We start from the raw sequence: 19,652 nt of genomic DNA on the forward strand, positions 1-19,652 counted from the left end.
AACAATCAATATTCAAGTTGCAGCACATGGGTATAACAGTCAGGCCTTACAGATTATTCTATGTTTATTATATTAAGATTCTAGGGGTTTGTCTCCCCGCCCCCACCTCCACTTAGAACTACTGTGTTTTCCCCAACTATACAAATGAAAAGGGTGGATGGCTACATGAAACGGCTGAAGCTCTACTTCTATTATTAAATAGACAATGTCCCAAACTACTTTTGTTTTTCCCAAACAATCTCCACTGCATCAGCCAGTGATAGCAGCACGAATATTCCAGAAAGAATGGCACCAAAACCCACAATGAGTCTCGTGGACTATGACAGCAAAGAGGGAGGAAAAAAAAAAAAAAAGACATGAACAGGCCCTTGCTCCCCCGAGGGCCCCTTTTGTGCTGTTCCTGCCAACGCAGCAGCCCTCCTGCTATATAGACGGCCGCGCTGCGCTGCGGACACACACAGCTCAACCTCACAGCCGCCTCCACCAGCCATGGGCAAGGTGAGTCCAGAGGGCGCCCGGCCGGGAGGGGACCCTGCTGCCCACCGGGCCCCGGGCAGAGCCCCCCGCAGCCCAGGCCTCTGAGCCCCGGCCTGGCCTCGCCTTGCAGATCACCTTCTACGAGGACCGCGGCTTCCAGGGCCGCCACTACGAGTGCAGCAGCGACCACTCCAACCTGCAGCCCTACTTCAGCCGCTGCAACTCGGTGCGCGTGGACAGCGGCTGCTGGATGCTCTATGAGCAGCCCAACTACCAGGGCTGCCAGTACTTCCTGCGGCGGGGCGACTACCCCGACTACCAGCAGTGGATGGGCCTCAGCGACTCCATCCGCTCCTGCCGCCTCATCCCAGACGTGAGTCTACATCTCCCGTCCCCACCGAGGCCCCACGGGACCCTGTCAGCATAGTGGCCAGTAAAGGTTCAACAGTGTAGGCTAGGGATGACCGGTCAGAATTTCTGAGAAGGAGATGAAAAGATCCAAGGAGAGCTGGCATGGATTCCTTCCATTTTGTGGGGTGTGTGGGGGTTGTTCCCTCCACAGAAGCCAAGTGCTACCCAGAGGCTAATCAACCAGTCCTCGTGGCGTGGGAAAGCGTTGACAGCCTAGGTCGGGGTCTTGGAATCACTTAGAATGGGATTATAGAAAACCCACTGATACCTAGGAGAGGAATACTGGGGCCCTGGTGGCTTGGCGGCCAGGGAGCCTACAAGATCATGCGTTTGCAATCCTCTGCCACCTTTTGCTTATTTTGAGTGTCCTCTGGTCATATAAGAATAAAAGTACTTCCCCTTTAAGTACAGCCTCATAGATATTTGGCATGTGTCATGTGTATTTCATACACACCTTTAAAGGCTACCGTTTAAGCAAAAAAAAGTCCTTGGATTTAGTGTTTTGTTTTGTTTTTTGCTTTTCCTCATTGTCAGTTACTGACTGAACATTCACTGTCTGAGACTTGAGATGGTTTGTATTTTATATTCTGTTTCATGTTTTATATTCTAATATACAACACATTTTTAGCATGTTTTAGTATATTTATTTTGAGAGAAAGACGTTTTCTCAAAATGGCAAAAATAATTAGTTGTGAACGTCTGAATCTCTGAGGTTAGGAAGTTCTTAGTCTTTGGCAATATCTGAATATATTAAGATGTGAGATTTCATTCCCCCCACCCCCATCCCTTCCCAACCCCACCCCACCCCACCCCCACTCCAGGGGTCTTTCACTCACACTTTATGATCTTGGAAAGGTCCTGAAACTCTGCTCTCAAGAATGAGGAGTTTGTAAGTATTCAGCACTAAGTCATTTCTTCACATTTGAAAATGGACTAAACAAGCCTCTACCACCACACTGAACTGCAGTTAAGATGGGTGCTCTGTTAGAATCATTTCATTTCATGGTTGTTTCTCACCCCCTTTCTGTTCCTGTTCGTGGACCAACCTACCAGGCTGGATCTCACAGAATCAGGATCTACGAGAGGGAAGATTACAGAGGCCAGATGATGGAGTTCACTGAGGACTGCCCTTCTCTCCAGGAACGCTTCCACTTCAATGACATCCACTCCCTCAATGTATTGGAGGGCTGCTGGGTCCTCTATGAGATGCCCAACTACCGGGGCCGCCAGTACCTGCTGAGGCCGGGAGAATACAGGCGCTACCACGATTGGGGAGCCATGAATGCCAGGGTGGGCTCTTTGAGGAGAGTCATGGATTTCTATTAAAATATGTTGTCCTGCATCGTTTCTCAATTTGGAAGCTAATAAAGTACTTTCTGTGTGTTCCTGGCACTGATTTACTTCTGTGGTTTTTTTCCCCTTTTGTTTCACCAGTTAGTGGTTATTTCATTAGATAGACAGCCCAGGCTGGCCTTGAATTCTAGATCTCCCTGCCTCACCATCCCAAGTGCCAGTATCACAGGTGCCCATCACCTACACAATGCATGTAAAAACCAAAATGTGTGACCCCTGGATAACCAAATCAATTCTCACTAAAAGTACCCTGTGTATGAAGTGAACTTTCCCACTTACAAAGCACTTCCTCAATAAAAAATCTTATTTGGCTTTCAGGCTACTTATTGCTTCCAACTAAATTATTATGTCTGTTCAGTTTTCTCTGAATGAAGCTCTGAAAGCCAAAGTTCAGACAGTGTGATACAATTTTGAGACCAGAGGTTCTAAACCAGAAAGGTCTTCAGAAATTGTCTAAATCTCCTAAAACCCTATGCAAACTTGAGCTCACAAATTTGTCGGACTCCCTTCCTGGTGATGTGGCCACACGAACTGTTCTGGCCTTTGAAAGGTAAGTGGAGGGAAAGCTAAAGTAGCCATTATATAACAATATAATCTTAAGATGATAAGGTGTTTAGCATCGACCTGAGGATCATTCTATGCAAGATAGAGTCAAATTGTATTGTCACAAGGACAACAATAAAGGTGGCAGCAGGTTCCAGAACCACAGCTCAGAAAGAACTGATTTTCCATTATGCATCAGGAAGATGCTTGTCAAAATCATGATAGCACTAGTTTATAGATTCTTACCACAGAGTCATTAAAAACAACCAAGTTTCATTCTGTCTCTCTATATAAGCACATGCAACAAATCAGATTCTAATATTTGTATGGCCTTATACATATACAATATACGTGTGTGTGTCAGCTACTTTGTATTAAACTATATGTAAGTAGGACTCTATGTTCACTTACTTCGTAGCTCTTTTCTTGCCTCTTTTATTCCTTACCTTTTGTTCTGTGTTACCTGCACTCTCATTACTAGAAAGGAAGAATGACTTAAAAAGTGATCTGACTATATCATTATATATATCTTATGTGACTATATCACATAAGAAAACTTACAATTCCTTTGAAAGAAAGCCTGGCCCACATGATCCAGTTCCCTATTAGTCTGATACCAACTGTCCATCATCTCAGCTCATTGAGGCCTGTAAAATTATTCCACATTTCCTCGCCCTTGCTCACATTGTTTTCTTTACTGGATTACCCCTCCTCACTCTCTACCTATTGAGCTGCGTCTCTTCTATTCCTCCACAGCCAGGTTAGAATTTACCCTAATCCTATAGCCCAAACTCAATCTGAGATAGTTAGGCTGCTTTAGACTAAAAGTAGCAAACAAGTCTATATTACTTGGACAAACAATAGGGACACCAGTTATTTCAGGTAATGGGAAGTCTGGGGAGAGCATAGGATCAAAGCATGGTCAATTCAGCAGGTCAACAATATCATCAAGACCCAGGTCTTCTTTGACTTCTCCTCTGCCATACCTAGCATAATCCTGAAGTCGGTAACCCTAGCAACCAGGAAGTAGCTGTGGGCTACATCTGAGTCTACTTCCAAAAAAATGCTGAGTAATAGAAAGCACTAAGAGCTATCTTGGCCTAGAATAAATTGTGCCCAGGTTAGAAATTTCCAGGACTAAGGAGGACCTCAAAATATTACTGTGTCAAGTATAAGCTTTGACACAAAAAGGAAATCAGAATGAAGGATGCAAAAAGAGATAAAGAATGGATATCAAAGGAGAGAAAGGTATCAACGGAAAAACATTTCAAGATGCCAATTATATTAATTAAAGGAAAGCAACCACAAGCAATTTTGTTCTTGACATGTTATAATTCCCTAACAATTCCTGCAGTTCACCTTTTCAGGGGGAGAGGGGGTGGTACCAATTATTGGCAAACATATATTTCATTAATCCTGACTGATAAAGGTGTAAGAGCAGCGGAGGAGAAAATGTAATCAAATGTTTGATCCACTACCAGGAATTTAGAAACAAATTCTAAACATGGAAAAATGTTATGCACAAATTATTCATTCAGATGTTATAATAATGAAACAAATGGAAATTGCCAATTTTCCAGTACTATAGGAATAAGCAAATGTGGTGCTTAAATCTTGGTTTTTACCCAAGAATTATTTATGAAGTGGTAACCTGAAAAATGTTTGATGTAATGTTCACTGAAATAATCAAAACTGTATTGATGATTTGGGGCAGGGCTTAAGTATTAGAGAACTTTCCTACCCAAGTGCAAGACCTTGAATTCAATCCCCAGCAGAAAAAAAAAGTATGTGTAGTACATTTTCCCCTCAAGCATCATTAAATTTTTAAAGAAAGGCAACAGAATTTCAACCGTAAATTTAAAATGCAAAGCACTCCCAAGCTCATACCTATAATCCTAGCTACTTGGAAGACTGAGATCAGAGTTCACAGTTCAAAGCGAATTTGGGCAGCAAAATCTATGAGACTCTTATCTCCAATTAATTACTAGAAAGTGGAGCTATGGCCCAAGTGGTAGAGTGCCAGTCTTGAGCCAGGCCTTGAGTTCAAGCCCCAGGACCAAGAAAAAAAAAACACACTCAGAAATCTATTTTTATAGTTGCTCCTCAAAATGCTGAAACATAAAGAAAAACTATAAAAGAAATAATGAAAAATTGCCCTTAGTTCTACTTTCTATAAGAATATACATAATTAACAATTTAGGTTTATGTGATTTTGATTGTGTGTATTTTCATAATGCTTAAAATGTGGCATTACCCTTTATTTATCTTCAAATGGCTCATCGCAAACCTCAGCTCTGCACCCACTGAACAAAGCTCCTCCCCATCTTCACTGCCCTTACAGTTCCTGGAAACTACCATTCCACCTTCTGTCTCTCTGTATCACATTATTCTATCTACCTCAAATAAAAAGAATCTTACAGTATTTGTCCTTGTAACAACATATTTTAACATTGTTTTCTCCAATGAATGATATTGTCCTGTCCAAATTCATTTAGCAATAAATGCAAGATTTTATTTTTTCATTTGCTATGTAATTGTTCTCTGTATCTAGGTTTATATCAGCATCACACTATTCAGATTACCATAGCTTTGTAATAAATTTTGATATCAGGAAATAGGAGTCCTTTTTCAAGACTCTTTTGGCTTATTTGAGCCCTTTGAGATGTCATGTAAATTTGTGAGTGTATTTTTTCCTGTTTCTGCATAGATATCATTGACTCTCTACACTGTTTTAGGTAGTTCTTATGTCTTAACTATATAAAAATCATCTAATCCATGAGCATGATACTCCTCTTTGTATCCTTAATTTCTCTCAGAAATATTTCATACTTTTAATGTATAACAGACTTTCTTTTAAAGTACAGTGGTTATTTTCTATATTCTTAACTTCTCAGAAAGCATGGTTTGGGGGAACTGCATAGAATCTCATCAAACAAATGGTTTATATTTTACTTAATTATGTTCTATTTTGGATACTTCATTTGTATCTAATTTTCTAATATTATAAAAAATATTCTTCAGGGCTCCTGTGGTTCATAGCTGTAAATCTACCAATCAAGAGGCTGAGATCTGAGTTTAAATTTAGCTCAGGAAGGAAAATCACAGAGATTCTATTTCTAATTAACCAGCAAAAATTAAAAAAGCTGTCCTGGAGCTGTGGCTCAAGTGGTTGCTCACCGGCAATAAGAAACAAAGGCTGAGTGAGAACACTGAGGCCTTGGGTTCAAGCCCCAGTACTAGAGTGTGTGTGTGTGTGCACATACACATACACACACCCCAATGCTAATAAACTACTATTATGCATAATCTTTGTATGTACCTTTAACTGTTTGTTTTTGCCAGTCCTAGAATTGGAACCCAAGGCCTGGGCACTGTCTCTGAGCTTCTTTTGCTCAAGGCTAGCACTCTACCACTTGAGCCACAGCACCATTTTTTCTGTTTATGTGGTACTGAGGAATCGAACTCAGGGCTTCGTGCAAGCTAGGCAAACACTCTACCACCAAGCCACGTTCCTAGTTCTATGTTTAACTATTTCTTTTGGGGCATTCTCGGAGATGGAATGATTATATGAAATGCATAAAAATCAAGAAGAAAAAGTGATTACATATTACAAGTATATTTTTATAAAAGTCAGTGATTTAAATTTTTCTCCTTTCTACTTCTTTATACTTTCAAATACATGTATATGTGTGTAGGTATATACACACACACATATATATGTATATACCTACATACATGTATGTATGTATGTATGTATGTATGTATAATATTTGGTAGTACCGGCAGAATGCTTGCCTGGTAAGCACTCTACCACTTGAGCCACCTCTCCAGCCCTTTATGCTTCAGTTATTGTGCAGACAGAGTCTCAAACTTTTGCCTGGGCCAGTCTTGGACTTCAGTCCTCCTATCTCCACCTCTTGAATAAGTGGGATTCTGGGCATATATCAACAGACTCAGCAAAAGTCATAATTTTTTTTTTTTGGGTCCGGTCGTGGGGCCTGAACTCTGGGCCTGGGCACTGTCCCTCAGCTCTTCAGCTCAAGGCTAGCACTCTACCACTTGAGCCACAGCGCCACTTCTGGCTTTTTTCTTTTTGCTTATGTGGTGCTGAGGAATCGAACCCAGGGCCTCAGGCATGCAAGACAAGCGCTCTACCACTGAGCCATCTTCCCAGCCCAAAAGTCATAATTTTTTAAATAACAATGTGTGACTTAAGCTTATTAAACTTCTGTGGATCCAACGAAATTTATTCAGGAAAAATTATATATATACATATATATGTATGTATATATATATATATATATATATATATATATATATATATATATCATAGGAATGTGAAGGGGTGCTCAAGTTTGTATCCTTATATCCAGAAGAGGAAGGCATGGGTCTCAAAGTTAAGGGGAAGGAAGTTTTGTTTCCTTTTCATGTGTCTTGGAGATCCTTTTAGTTGCTACTGGGAGAGAGGAATGCAGGCTGGGAATGTTTCCACCCCAATTGTCAGCAGAGTTCTCCCAGGTGGAGAAACCTTGCTCTGAAGACAGCCGAAGTCCTAGAGCTGCTGGAAGTCTTGGGGACAGGAAGACAGACTGCAGTTTTGAAAGGAGGGCCTCCCCTGGACAGCAAGCAGCAAGGGTTTTGTCTCAGGTTGAAACAGACAGAACTTCTATAAAATAAAGACATTCAAAATGTGCTATATTTAGCAGCTATTATGCATTGGTTCACAGCTAGAATCAACTAAGGCAAGGCCTTTCTTGGAAAAACCACTAGTTGAAGAAAATTAACTATATAATAACAGCCATGGGTCCCCCAGTGAATTCTAGAAGGGTTTCCTTGCCTGTGTAGTGGAGACCCAGTGTTGTTGTCCAGAAAAGCCCTAGAGCCTAGACTGAGGACACGTGGGTGATCTGGACTTCCTGGGGTCTCCCTTTCTGCCACTCAGCTCCCTCAGTTATCAGATCCTCTGTGCTAGGGACATACACAGAACACAGAGAAGTTTTCTTAGGGAAAAATCCTACCCCCTGGAGAAGACAAATTCATGTCCTTGTCTCATATTTCACTTGCAGAAAATGCCCTCTAACCTAACCAACTCCAGCTGCAGCCTATTCTGCCCTTACATTCTGTTCCTACTCATTCTTGTGACTCCAGTGGGCATTATTTTGAAAATTTTATAAAGTAGCCAAAGCATTCAATCCCCATGGTCAACTGGTTAAGCAGATTTTGTTCTATTCCAATGTTCTCGAATAGGCTTCATTTACAGGCCCCAGTGGTATCAAGTGACCATTTCACCAGGTCATCACTTCGAAAGCTCTGGAGCATCTAAGAGAAAACATACAATTAGCACCCCCACGCCCCACACACCCCATGGTCATTCTATAGAAAAGAGAGAGAAAAGTGCCCTTGCTCCCCCGAGGGCCCCTTTTGTGCTGTTCCTGCCAACGCAGCAGCCCTCCTGCTATATAGACGGCCACGCTGCGCTGCGGACACACACAGCTCAACCTCACAGCCGCCTCCACCAGCCATGGGCAAGGTGAGTCCAGAGGGCGCCCGGCCGGGAGGGGACCCTGCTGCCCACCGGGCCCCGGGCAGAGCCCCCCGCAGCCCAGGCCTCTGAGCCCCGGCCTGGCCTCGCCTTGCAGATCACCTTCTACGAGGACCGCGGCTTCCAGGGCCGCCACTACGAGTGCAGCAGCGACCACTCCAACCTGCAGCCCTACTTCAGCCGCTGCAACTCGGTGCGCGTGGACAGCGGCTGCTGGATGCTCTATGAGCAGCCCAACTACCAGGGCTGCCAGTACTTCCTGCGGCGGGGCGACTACCCCGACTACCAGCAGTGGATGGGCCTCAGCGACTCCATCCGCTCCTGCCGCCTCATCCCCTACGTGAGTCCCCTTCCCCGGTCCCTCCAGGGTCCCCAGGCACGTCCAAGGGCCTCGCGGCCATCCCCAAGGTTTCTTCTCCCTGGAAAAGGCCAGGAGGGGCCGAGCTCTTCGTGGCTCGTTTAAACTGACTTGGTTAAATCCCGTCCCCTGGTGCTGTGCCCAGTGTCCGGGCCCCGGGACGGACGGACGGACGGACGGCTGCTGGCTGTCCCTGGGCCAGAGGCAGCTTGGGCCACACTGCCCTTCCCGGGGTCACCTGCCCCACGGGGCTCAGGAGAACGGTGAGGACTCCCCGCAGTCGTGAGGGGTGAAAGGGGGTTACCTGACACCGGCCGGCCCGGGCCGGTCTCCCCCAGCACTGACCATTGTTATGGAGATCGGGGCGTCTCCGGGCTGGTTCCCCGGGCTCCCCAGCGCCCGCAGCGGCCCTGCACCGAGCTGCGCTGGGATCAGAAACCTCCAGCCCTGACATGAGAAGTTCAGCCCGGAGCAGCCGCCCGGCCTCGAGTCCTGACCTGCGAGCCCAGGCCGGGCTGGGCCGTGGCTGCGCCCCAGAGCCCGGCGGGCTGCTGTGAGGGCCGCTCCGCGCGCGCAGGCCGCGGCGACACCGACCCAGCCCCACACCCGCGAGTCCCCTCGCAGCGCCCGACCCCGCGGAAGAGGGGACAGGGAAGCCTAGGAGCCGGGCCCGCCCCTCCGACGGGGTCACCGTGAGCGTCCGCCCTGCAGAGCAAAGGCTCTGGAGCCTGGGGCGTCCGCCGGGCCGCGCACCCCCGACGGGAGCGGCGGGCCGGGTGGGCGGCGCTTGACTGGAAGCGTCCGACTCGGGTTCGAGCTTCCCCGCAGCCCTCGGGCTATGAAAGGCACCGCCAGGGCAGCGCAGGAGCGGTGCCGAGCGGGGCCGGTGTAGACGGGGTGCGGGAGGGACGGTGGGGCGCGCTCCTGCCTCACGGCGCACGGCCCGCGCGGCCGGGGTCCCGGGGCCTCTCGGGGGAGGGAAGAGCCCCGGACGCCGGGGTCCCCGGGCGGCGCGGGCGGGGGAGGCCTGCGTGGGAGCCCCGGACGCCGGGGTCCCGGGCGCGCGGCGCGGGCGGGGGAGGCCTGCGTGGGAGCCCCGGACGCCGGGGTCCCGGGCGCGCGGCGCGGGCGGGGGAGGCCTGCGTGCTGACGCCGCGCCCTCCCGCGCTGGCCGGCGCAGGCCAGCTCCCACAGGATCCGCATCTACGAGCGGGAGGACCACCGAGGCCAGATGGTAGAGATCACGGAGGACTGCTCCTCTCTCCAGGACCGCTTCCACTTCGGTGACTTCCACTCCTTCCACGTGCTGGAGGGCTACTGGATCCTCTACGAGATGCCCAACTACCGGGGCCGCCAGTACCTGCTGAGGCCCGGGGAGTACAGGCGCTACCACGACTGGGGCGCCATGAATGCCAGGGTGGGCTCTCTGCGCAGAGTCATGGATTTCTATTGAAGCTCTTCCCCCTTCCCTCTTCTCCATCTGGCAGCTAATAAAATATGCCTTGTGTGTTTCATGCACCCGTGGAGTCCTCTGTTCCTTTCGGCCCCCTTCTTACACATCCCCGTGGAAAGGGTGGTCTAGAGTAAGCAGTTAGGAATTCAGCCTCTGTAGCCCGAATGTCTGGTCTTGTCCACTTACTGGTTAATAGTCATGGGGCAAATCTCTAGCATTGCTAGAGTGCCTCAGTTTTTTTTTTTTTTCCCCTCTCATTTTCTTGATCTGTTAAAAATGAAGGCTATTAATCTTCACCACACGTACATTAAATGTGAATTGAAGGAGTTACTAATTGTGATTCTCTTCCACTGGTTCCAGGCATGAAGTAGTTTATGCATATAAGCATTTGTAACCTAAGTATGTTTTGCTAATTGTTTGGACCTCATAAATGAATGCTTTTCAAAGTATCAGTAGTGCGTGGGAAATCACTTGCATCAGAATCCCATAGAATACCGATGAAAATACTGACTCCAAGGCCTCACTCCCAGGTAACTGTTATGCAGATGAAATTTGAGAATCACAGTTTCTAAATCCGTTTTTATAATACAGAATTACATCCAGAAAGATGCAAATGGTCATTTTAAATAGTTATTGTGCTCAATGCTGGAAAACAACATTGAGTAGAACAGGATCCTTTGCACGTTCAAGAGTGTATACACACACACACACACACACACACACACACACACACACACACACACACATCTAATGGCAGTGTTGCAGAAGACCCAACATAATTGGTACAATAATTACCCCAATGGCAGACTAGATGCCAGTTTGTGTAAAGGGCTGTAGGTGCAGGGATGGAGATGTCTAGGCATGAATCCGAGGCATTCGAAAAACAACACCCACAACCACAATCAAGGACTCAGTTGTTCCCAGGATCAAAGAAATATACCCAATTATCAAAAATACTGCTCCAAAATTGATCTGGTAAATGTCTACCATCTCATAGGAAAGAAGACAATTCAGAGTCCTCACAGCAACATAATAGGCTATATAACAAAGAGATCAGAACTCTAAAGAAAACAATAGATACTAAGTTGAAAACGGACTATACAACTTGTAGGTGGGGATAGGAGGGAAAAACCGGGAAAGAGGAAAGGGGTGAGACTGTCCAAAAGAAAGGTATTTTCTACCTGACTTATGTAACTGTAACCCCTTTGTACATCACCTTTATAATAACAATAAAAAAGTTAAAAGAAGAGTGGAGACATTGCCTATGAATAAACAAATCTTATTTATCCATTTATTATTGTCAGGCATAGTAACTTACACCTGTAATCCCAGCATATTGGAGGCAGAGAAAGAATAATAGCAAGTTCCAGGTCAGTCTGGACTACATCCTCAGACCCTGTCACAAGATACCAAAAATAAGCAAATAAACAAGGCATATATAGTAGCTGTATGCTTGCAAATCTTTAGAAAGGTGGGTACCCAGGGCCTTAAGGCTTTAAGGAGAAGGTAAAGAAGAATGTATGGATCAGGAAGGGCTGTGTAACCAATGGACAAATATCACATTTTCACTCAAATGCAAAAATCTAGCTTGAAAAAAGACAAATAGGAAACTAGGAAAATACTATTTTAGAGGAGGAAGAGGAGCATCTGGATGGGGAAAAAGGAACAATACAGAGTAATAGATGAGCAAATATAATCCAAGTATATTATATATGTATATGAAAATATAATGAAACCTATTATTATCATTGTTTGTTCTGGTCCTGGGCTTGACCTCAGGGCCTGGACACTGTCCTTGAGCATTTTTGCTCAAGGCTAGAGCTCTACCACTTGAGCTACAGCTCTACTTGCACCTTTTTCCTGGTTAATTGGAAATAAGATTCTCGTGGACCTTCCTGCCTGAACTGGCTTTGAACCATGATCCTCAGATCTCCACTTTCTGAGTAGCTCGGATAACAGGAGTGAGTCACAGGTGCCTGGCACACTATTATTTTAATAATTAATACATGCTAATTTTAAAAAGAGAATAAATGATTGGGAAAGGAACAAAGTTCAATGGCTTAATATAATAAAATTATATATAACTTTATATAATTTAACATAATTATAAAATTAATTATAACTATAATTATATATTATATTAATATATTACTGTTATATATTATTATACATATTATATTAGATTACATATTACATATAAAGAAGTATATAGAATATATAGTTTTATATATTTTATGTAATGAAATATTCATTTTATTTGTTTATTTAGACAATGCAGGGAGGGTCTTGTTCTCCCTGGGCTGTGTTCTTTCCTTGAGCTACCCTGACAGCCCTCTCCACATAGATTTTTTTTTTTTTTTGGTTGGTCATGGGGCCTGAATTCTGGGCCTGGGTTCTGTCCCTCAGCTATTCAGCTCAAGGTGAACACTCGACCACTTGAGCCATAGCGCCACTTCCAGCTTTTTCTGCTTATGTGGTATTGTGGAATCAAACTCAGGGCCTCATGCATGCAAGGCAAGCACTCTACCCCTCTAGCCACCTTCCCAGCCCCACATAGATTATTTTTGAGAGAGGGTCTCACTTCATGCCTAGGATAGCCTAGACAACAGTCCTTCTATTGGTGCAAACTTGCAATTTGGAGATGACAGGGATGTGCCACCTAGCTCAGCCCTTGTACTTCCCCAGCATCTGGCATGACAGGCACCCATCAATTGGCCTAGATGGAATCTCTTGACTGTTTTTGCCCAGATTGGCCTTGAGCTGCATTCCCCCATCTCTAGCCTAAGTAGCTAGGATTATAGGCTTGAGCCACCGTGCCTGACTCAAGGCAAAAAAAATTACAAATAAATAAACTATTTAAAAAATAGTAATGACTTTTTAGCTATTTTTTAAGCTAAGCCTAGAAACATCAAAGACACCAGGAACAATACCAATATAATCAAGAAGTGGAATAAAAGTGTTGTTTCACATCATTTTTTATTTATTTATTTATTTATTTTTTGGTCGGTCATGGGGCTTGAACTCTGGACCTGGGCACTGTCCCTCAGCTCTTCAGCTCAAGGCAAGCACTCTACCACTTGAGCTACAGCACCACTTCCGGTTTTCTGGTGGTTTATTGGAGATAGGAGTCTCACGGTCTCTCCTGCCCGAGCTGGCTTTGAACCGCGATCCTCAGATCTCAGCCTCCTGAGTAGCTAGGATTGCAGGCGTGAGCCACCAGCGCCCGGCTTCATTTTTAATATTTTTTTACCCATTAAAGTAAAAAGTACTACACACTGATTCATCAAAGAAATTTTGAAAATTGTAATGAATACAGAAAAATACCATGATATCTATGCAATGCTGTTTAGAATTATGAAGAGAGAGAGAGGGGGAGAAAGAGAAACAGAGACAGAGACAGAGGGACAGAGAGAGACAGAGACAGAGAGAAAAGAGAGAGATTGATTTAGACTTTAAATCTTCGGTGTATAGCAACAAAACCTAGATGTGCAGCCAACTCCCTGCTTAGTTAGGGCAGCCAAGAGCAGTCACAGAACATGCCCTGAGTGTGGTCCAAAATGCAGGGTGTACCCAGCCCTGCTGAATCAGAATCTATACTTTAACACCATTGCTAGACAATCCTGTACACCTGCAACTTTAAGAAAACCTAGGTAAGATAGGCCCTGGTGGCTCAAACCTGAGATCTGAGGATTGTGGTTTGAAGCCAGCCTGGGCAGGAAAGTCCATGAGACTCCTATCTCCAATTAACCAGCAAAAAATACATAAGCATAGCTGTGGCTTAAGGCTTAAGTGGTAGAGCATCAGATCTGAGCAAAAACACTCCCAGGCCCTGAGTTCAAACCCCAGTACCAGCACACATACGAAAAGAAGAAGAAGGAGGAGGAGGAGGAGGAGGAGGAGGAGGAGGAGGAGGAGGAGGAGGAGGAGGAGGAGGAGGAGGAGGAGGAGGAGGAGGAAGAGGAGAGGGAGAGGAGGGAGAGGAGGGGGAGGGGGAGGAGGGGGAGGAGGGGGAGGAGGGGGAGGAGGGGGAGGGGAGGGGGAGGAGGGGAGGGGGAGGAGGGGAGGGGGAGGAAGAAGAGGAAGAAGAGGAAGGAGAAGGAGAAGAAGAAGAAGAAGAAGAAGAAGAAGAAGAAGAAGAAGAAGAAGAAGAAGAAGAAGAAGAAGAAGAAGAAGAAGGAGAAGGAGAAGGAGAAGGAGAAGGAGAAGGAGAAGGAGAAGGAGAAGAGGAGGAGGAGGAGGAGGAGGAGGAGGAGGAGGAGGAGGAGGAGGAGGAGGAGGAGGAGGAGGAGGAAGAAGAAGAAGAAGAAGAAGAAGAAGAAGAAGAAGAAGAAGAAGAAGAAGAAGAAGAAGAAGAAGAAGAGGAAGAGGAAGAAGAGGAGGAGGAGGAGGAGAAAAATGAAGGAAGAAGGGAGGGAGGGAGGGAAGCAAGGAAGGAAGAAGGGAGGAAGGGAGGGAAGGAAGGAAGGAAAGAAGGAGGGAAGGAAGGAAGGAGGGAAGGAAGGAAGGAAGGAAGGAGGGAAGGAAGGAAGGAGGGAAGGAAGGAAGGAAGGAAGGAAGGGGAAGGAAGGAAGGAAGGAAAAGAGAAGAAAATCTAGGCTAAGGAATGCTAGTGTAGATCATTGATACCCATGCTGTACATGGCAATCTCCCGTGGAGTATATTTTAATAGATAAATGATTTATTTGTATATCTATGCATGGCCTTCAAAGACCAAAAGTCACTGGAAACAGAATTTATAGTAACAGAAATACCTAACAGGTTAAACTTTATTACTCTCTGTCAATGCTGGCTGCCTCCAAACATAATGTAATGTTTCATATTTTCTCTCCATTGCTTAGTAAATATACTTGCTTCTCCTTTCTGTAATCGATGTCTGACAGCTGATTCTTTGCTGTTTTGTCAGCTGACATTTCACCTTCTATTTCACCAAGTTGGAGGAATTGTTGATCACTTACACCACCTGCTGAAGTAACACTGAGTTCTTGTTGTGTATGATGAACACTTCTCAGCTGTTCTTCATCTCTGAATCCTTTGCTTGATGATAATCAGACAAGAGGGCCCATCTTCATACTCTCCAGAGCTGTCAGGGATTTCTTCTTGACCTTCCTGAGCATCTCATATCACAGTCAGTTTTGGTTCTCTTCTCAGAAAACCCATTCACAGAATTGTTTTCCAAACCCTGCCCTTTCATTTTTTTCTACAGCTGCAATGAATCTACTGCTTTTTAGATTGTGTGTTCAGCAGTCTCCTCTGATACACTGTCTTCCTTTCTTTGTTCAAGGTTCCTAGATGAGCTACAGCCATAGCCACCTACAGAGCAACTACAGAGTTCTGTTCACTAGGAATTTCTGACCTACAAACCTTTGCTTTCCCTGTGGTCTCTTCATCAGAGGATAAGAAACCAGATCCCACCCTTCTCTCCATATTCTTTATCATCAAGACCTACTGAATATAGCAGTTCATTGTCTGCCTGCATTTCCTTTGCGTAACTGCTGCCAGAATCTTCTTCTGGTGTCACTAAAGGGTGGTTAAAGCTGCTTCACAGCCAAAGTATGTCACAAAGAAATCTCTAATGCTTTTAACATATTTCTCTGCCCACACTCTTTCTTAATACCATTCAACATCTGGATAGGAAGCTGAAAGCAATCACGGTGATGTGGTCAACTTTATCTAATACGAGATTGAGTATCTTGAGTTCTCCATGAATCAGAGCACGTTTGCTCTGAAAGTTTGGCAATCAGTTCGGTAGCTTCCTCCTGTACTGCTGGATGCGGGAGCTTCTCCATGACTGAGCCAGAGTTCAAAGTGAGAGGCTCAATCCTAGGGATTCCAATATGGCAGGTCCGGTCACTCACCCTAATATTAACAATCCAGGAGGGGAATCGAGATGAAGCCAGAGAAAGGATATATATTTATATTTTATTATCTTATATATTTGTTATCTTATATATATCTTATATTTATATTTTATTATTTTTTTTACTGTGAACATACTGTACAGAGGGGTTACAATTACATGGGCAAGATAGTGAGTACATTTCTTATCAAGCATTGCAGCCTCCTCCTTTGTTTACCCTTCACATCCCTTCCCAGCCTCCCCCCCCCCCCGCCCCCTCACCCAATACTCCCTCCCCCCACCAAAGTTGTAAAGTTCGTTTTCAACATGACAACTTGTACTTCTCATTGTTGCAACAGGTCCGCCAGTATCCTTAAACGACTTGTTTTCCCCCTTCTCCTCCACAAATTATACCGACATCAAATATAGTGAAAGCAGGGGTTATATTGTGGGGGAGGGACATACAAAACAACAAAGAGATAATCTTATAAATGCATTAGAAACAAATGCATGAAAGAAAAAATATTTAAATACATATCTAATGGTTCATTTTTATATTTTATTATCTTTAAGTAGCAGATTTAGTCATGCATCAGTTACGTGCAGACTTTAGGTACTAACATAAGCTTTAGGTTTAAGTAGAGAAAGAATTTGGATGAGAGGACAAAGTAATTATCAGGAGGAATATTGCAGGCAATACACAGCTTGATTGATGATCACCTGAGCCCTGGTTCTATAAGGGGTTCACCAGCATCACTTGAGAGGAGCCATCTGGTTCCCAGGAGCTGCCGACTCCTGTGCCAGGGTGCAACCTTATCCTTCTGGTAATTATTCTCATTCAGAGGGTGGTATGTCCACAGGAGACTCTGCTGTTCCTTGGGGTAGCTTATGTCCTTTGACATAAAGATATTGTCATTCCTGGTACCCACAGTGGCTATAGGATTCAGAGCACAGGAGACATGCAAGATTCAGGATGTCAGATTTTGTTATTTGTTTTTTAGGGCTGAGACTAAGACTCTAGCTCAGTATCTGAGTGCTCTACCAACTGAGCCATGCCTCCAAACCCTAAAGGGTTGATTATTTCTTTTGTTATTTTGGTTTTGATGTCAGGTTTTAATTCCTGTTTTACTTAATTTGTGGGTCCACGTAAGGAGTCCATGTTTGTTTGTTTTTGTTTTTGTTTTTTAAGAAATAACAGGTTCTTTATTATTCTTCCCTTGTGTTGGAACATTGGTCAGTGTCAGTCAATCTGTCTCTGTGGGTTTCTTGGCTGGGGACAAACTAGTATATGACAAAGGAATAAGTTGTATGAGTTCATGTACATTAGTCAAGAGTTCTTGTTGAAATCTAATAGTAGAAGTACAACTATAAAGCAGAGTACAGTCAGCAATCAAAGTTAGGAGACATTTGATTAATAACTTGAAAAGAAATAAATAATCTTTAAATATCTCCATGAATATGGAATATTAAAGAAACAACATGGCTTCAGTCAGTGAAAATTGTAATATTTTTATGTTGTGTTGTTGTTGTGATCTGTTTTAAATAATAGGCCTCTGCCAAAAGTATTATAGATTGCCTTCTGTCAGAAGAGCCTAGAAGGGCTTTAATGTCAGTAGCCATACATAAGAACCTTTCTCCATAATCCCTCTCAGCTTTATTTCCTTTTGGAAGGTCTGACACAAATTACTCTACTTTTGTTACTTTTTTATTAGGTGCCAAGCATGTGGCTTGAACTGAGGGCATAGTTATTGTCCCTGTGATTCTTTTTCTCAATGCTAGCACTCTACCACTTGAGCCACAGCACCACTTCTGAGTAGTATATTGGAGATAAGAGTTTCATGGACTTTTCCTGCCCAGGTTGGCTTTGAACCATGATCCTCAGATCTTACCCTCCTGAGTAGCGAGAATTATAGTCATGAGCCACAGTATCCAGCACTGTTTTTCATCCTAACAAGCCAACTGTAAACAGCCAACTTGCAGGGCTAGGAAGGTAGCTCAGTGGTAGAGTGCTTGCCTTGAATGCACTGGGTTTGATTCCTTAGCACCACATAAGCAGAAAAAGCTGGAAGTGGTGCTGTGGTTCAAATGGTAGAATGCTACCCTTGAGCTGAAGAGCTGAGGGACAGCGCCCAGGTCCAGAGTTCAGGCCCCACAACCAATCAAAAAAAAAAAAAAAAGCCAACTTTCCATTCATGTATCATGAATCCATCTTTGTTCTGTACCCTACATCTCATATCTCTCTTTATTGATTTATGGTTCTTCCCATTTTTTCCTTGTTTCTTTTCTTTCATAAAACTAAAAGCTTCCACTAATTATGATATATGTCTTTTAATATATTACTTGTATCTCACATTTATTGAAACAAAAGATATTGATCTCTGATCTTAGATAAAAAATTCAGATACAGACATTTGCACAAAACAATATACCTTTAAATATAAAGAACCATAAAAAATGTCATAAAGGCCATCAAACTAACTCATAACAGAAAACAGCCCTATTGGAAGAAGAACAAGAAGGAGGAGGAGGGGGAGGGGGTGGGGGGAAGAGGGGGTAGAGGAGGGGAAGGAAGGAGAAGCAGCAGCAGCAGCAGTCCTAAGCATAGGGTCTTTCTTTCTTCTACTACCCCATAAAAAATAAGAATGATGCTGTAAGGTAGAAGTAAATAAAAAATACAATGTTAAATGTTTTTTGTGTCACTCAGAATCCAAAAGGATAAAAATCCCTTAAGTTCCAACTCTTTAAAATATCTTTTTTTCCCCTTCTTCTATCTATATGAAACTTGGATTTCATCTGTAGAAGAGTGCCACCTGGTGCTTGCCAGAGAAAATCAGTGTGGTTTAAAAGCCTTTCCCAAATCACAAAAAGAAGAGATAATTTAGCACCTTTGAGCTATTTGGTGTACACAGGGCAAGCTTATCATTTAGGCAGGTGCTTATTAAGTAAATGGAAGTCTTATTCAGAAAGACACATTTGAGGGCTTTGCGACACCTCATTAGCATTTCCTGAGAGACATGACATTTGTGGGGTTCACCAAAGTACGTGTGACTATTTCAAATGGGAAACCCACCATTTGTGCCAGCTGTCAATATCCAACCCATCCACATCTTACTTATGAAACTGAGTTAATGAGTGAAATAGACCCCACATCCTGCTCCAGGTATTTCCTCTCTCCTTCAAGCAACTCTTATTTACTTTGCTATACCTTCTATGGTTTCTTATCATTGCATGTGAATACTTTGTGTAGAACTCTTGATCAGTTTTCTTAAGGACAAAAAGACATTCATGCTAAATTTGTTGACTGACATCCTGTTTTTTGTCTCTCTCTATATATGTATGTGTGTATGTGTGTGCATACATATACATACACACACGTACTGACATCCTCTTTCCATTTGTCTTAAAACACCTCAAATCAGACTAAGTGCATCCAGAGAAAATGGCAGCCATCAGTATTCCATTACTGTCCTCACATTTGAAAGTCACAATCTTTAAGACCCTTTAAGACACCTAAGCTGTGCATTTCCGGGCTGCTTTGAGTAGCTCCTCCAGTTACATTTATCTTTCTGACTGAACCAGTAGTCCCAGATACTGGTCTTGAACATGGGAATTAAGAATTGCTGACAGAGCTCACAAATCTGGCTCATGTTCTCTTCCCCTTTGGGCTTTGTTTCACATT

General features: G+C 44.0%; 2 protein-coding genes across 3 annotated transcripts; both read left to right on the forward strand.

Moving 5' to 3' along the window:
* The first annotated feature begins 481 nt into the window (after nucleotides 1–481).
* On the forward strand, nucleotides 482–2,282 carry LOC138831956 (gamma-crystallin D). Of its 2 annotated transcripts, XM_070029070.1 has the most exons (4): nucleotides 490–498; nucleotides 608–850; nucleotides 1,517–1,519; nucleotides 1,942–2,282. In XM_070029070.1, exons 1-4 carry the CDS (start codon nucleotides 490–492, stop codon nucleotides 2,212–2,214), a joined length of 528 nt encoding a protein of 175 aa, XP_069885171.1. In that variant the 3' UTR covers nucleotides 2,215–2,282. The 2 variants fall into 2 exon arrangements, with proteins under 2 accessions (XP_069885267.1, XP_069885171.1); XM_070029166.1 differs by lacking the exon at nucleotides 1,517–1,519 and having other exon boundaries at nucleotides 482–498.
* Nucleotides 2,283–8,305: 6,023 nt separating this feature from the next.
* On the forward strand, nucleotides 8,306–10,140 carry LOC138832026 (gamma-crystallin E). Its single transcript, XM_070029311.1, has 3 exons — nucleotides 8,306–8,314; nucleotides 8,424–8,666; nucleotides 9,865–10,140. The coding sequence occupies exons 1-3, from the start codon at nucleotides 8,306–8,308 to the stop codon at nucleotides 10,135–10,137; spliced, it is 525 nt and encodes a 174-aa protein (XP_069885412.1). The 3' UTR covers nucleotides 10,138–10,140.
* The last annotated feature ends 9,512 nt before the right edge of the window (nucleotides 10,141–19,652 follow it).

This window comes from Dipodomys merriami, unplaced genomic scaffold (assembly GCF_024711535.1).
Source record: "Dipodomys merriami isolate MVZ:Mamm:240054 unplaced genomic scaffold, mDipMer1.0.p SCAF_1, whole genome shotgun sequence".
Taxonomy (NCBI): domain Eukaryota; kingdom Metazoa; phylum Chordata; class Mammalia; order Rodentia; family Heteromyidae; genus Dipodomys; species Dipodomys merriami.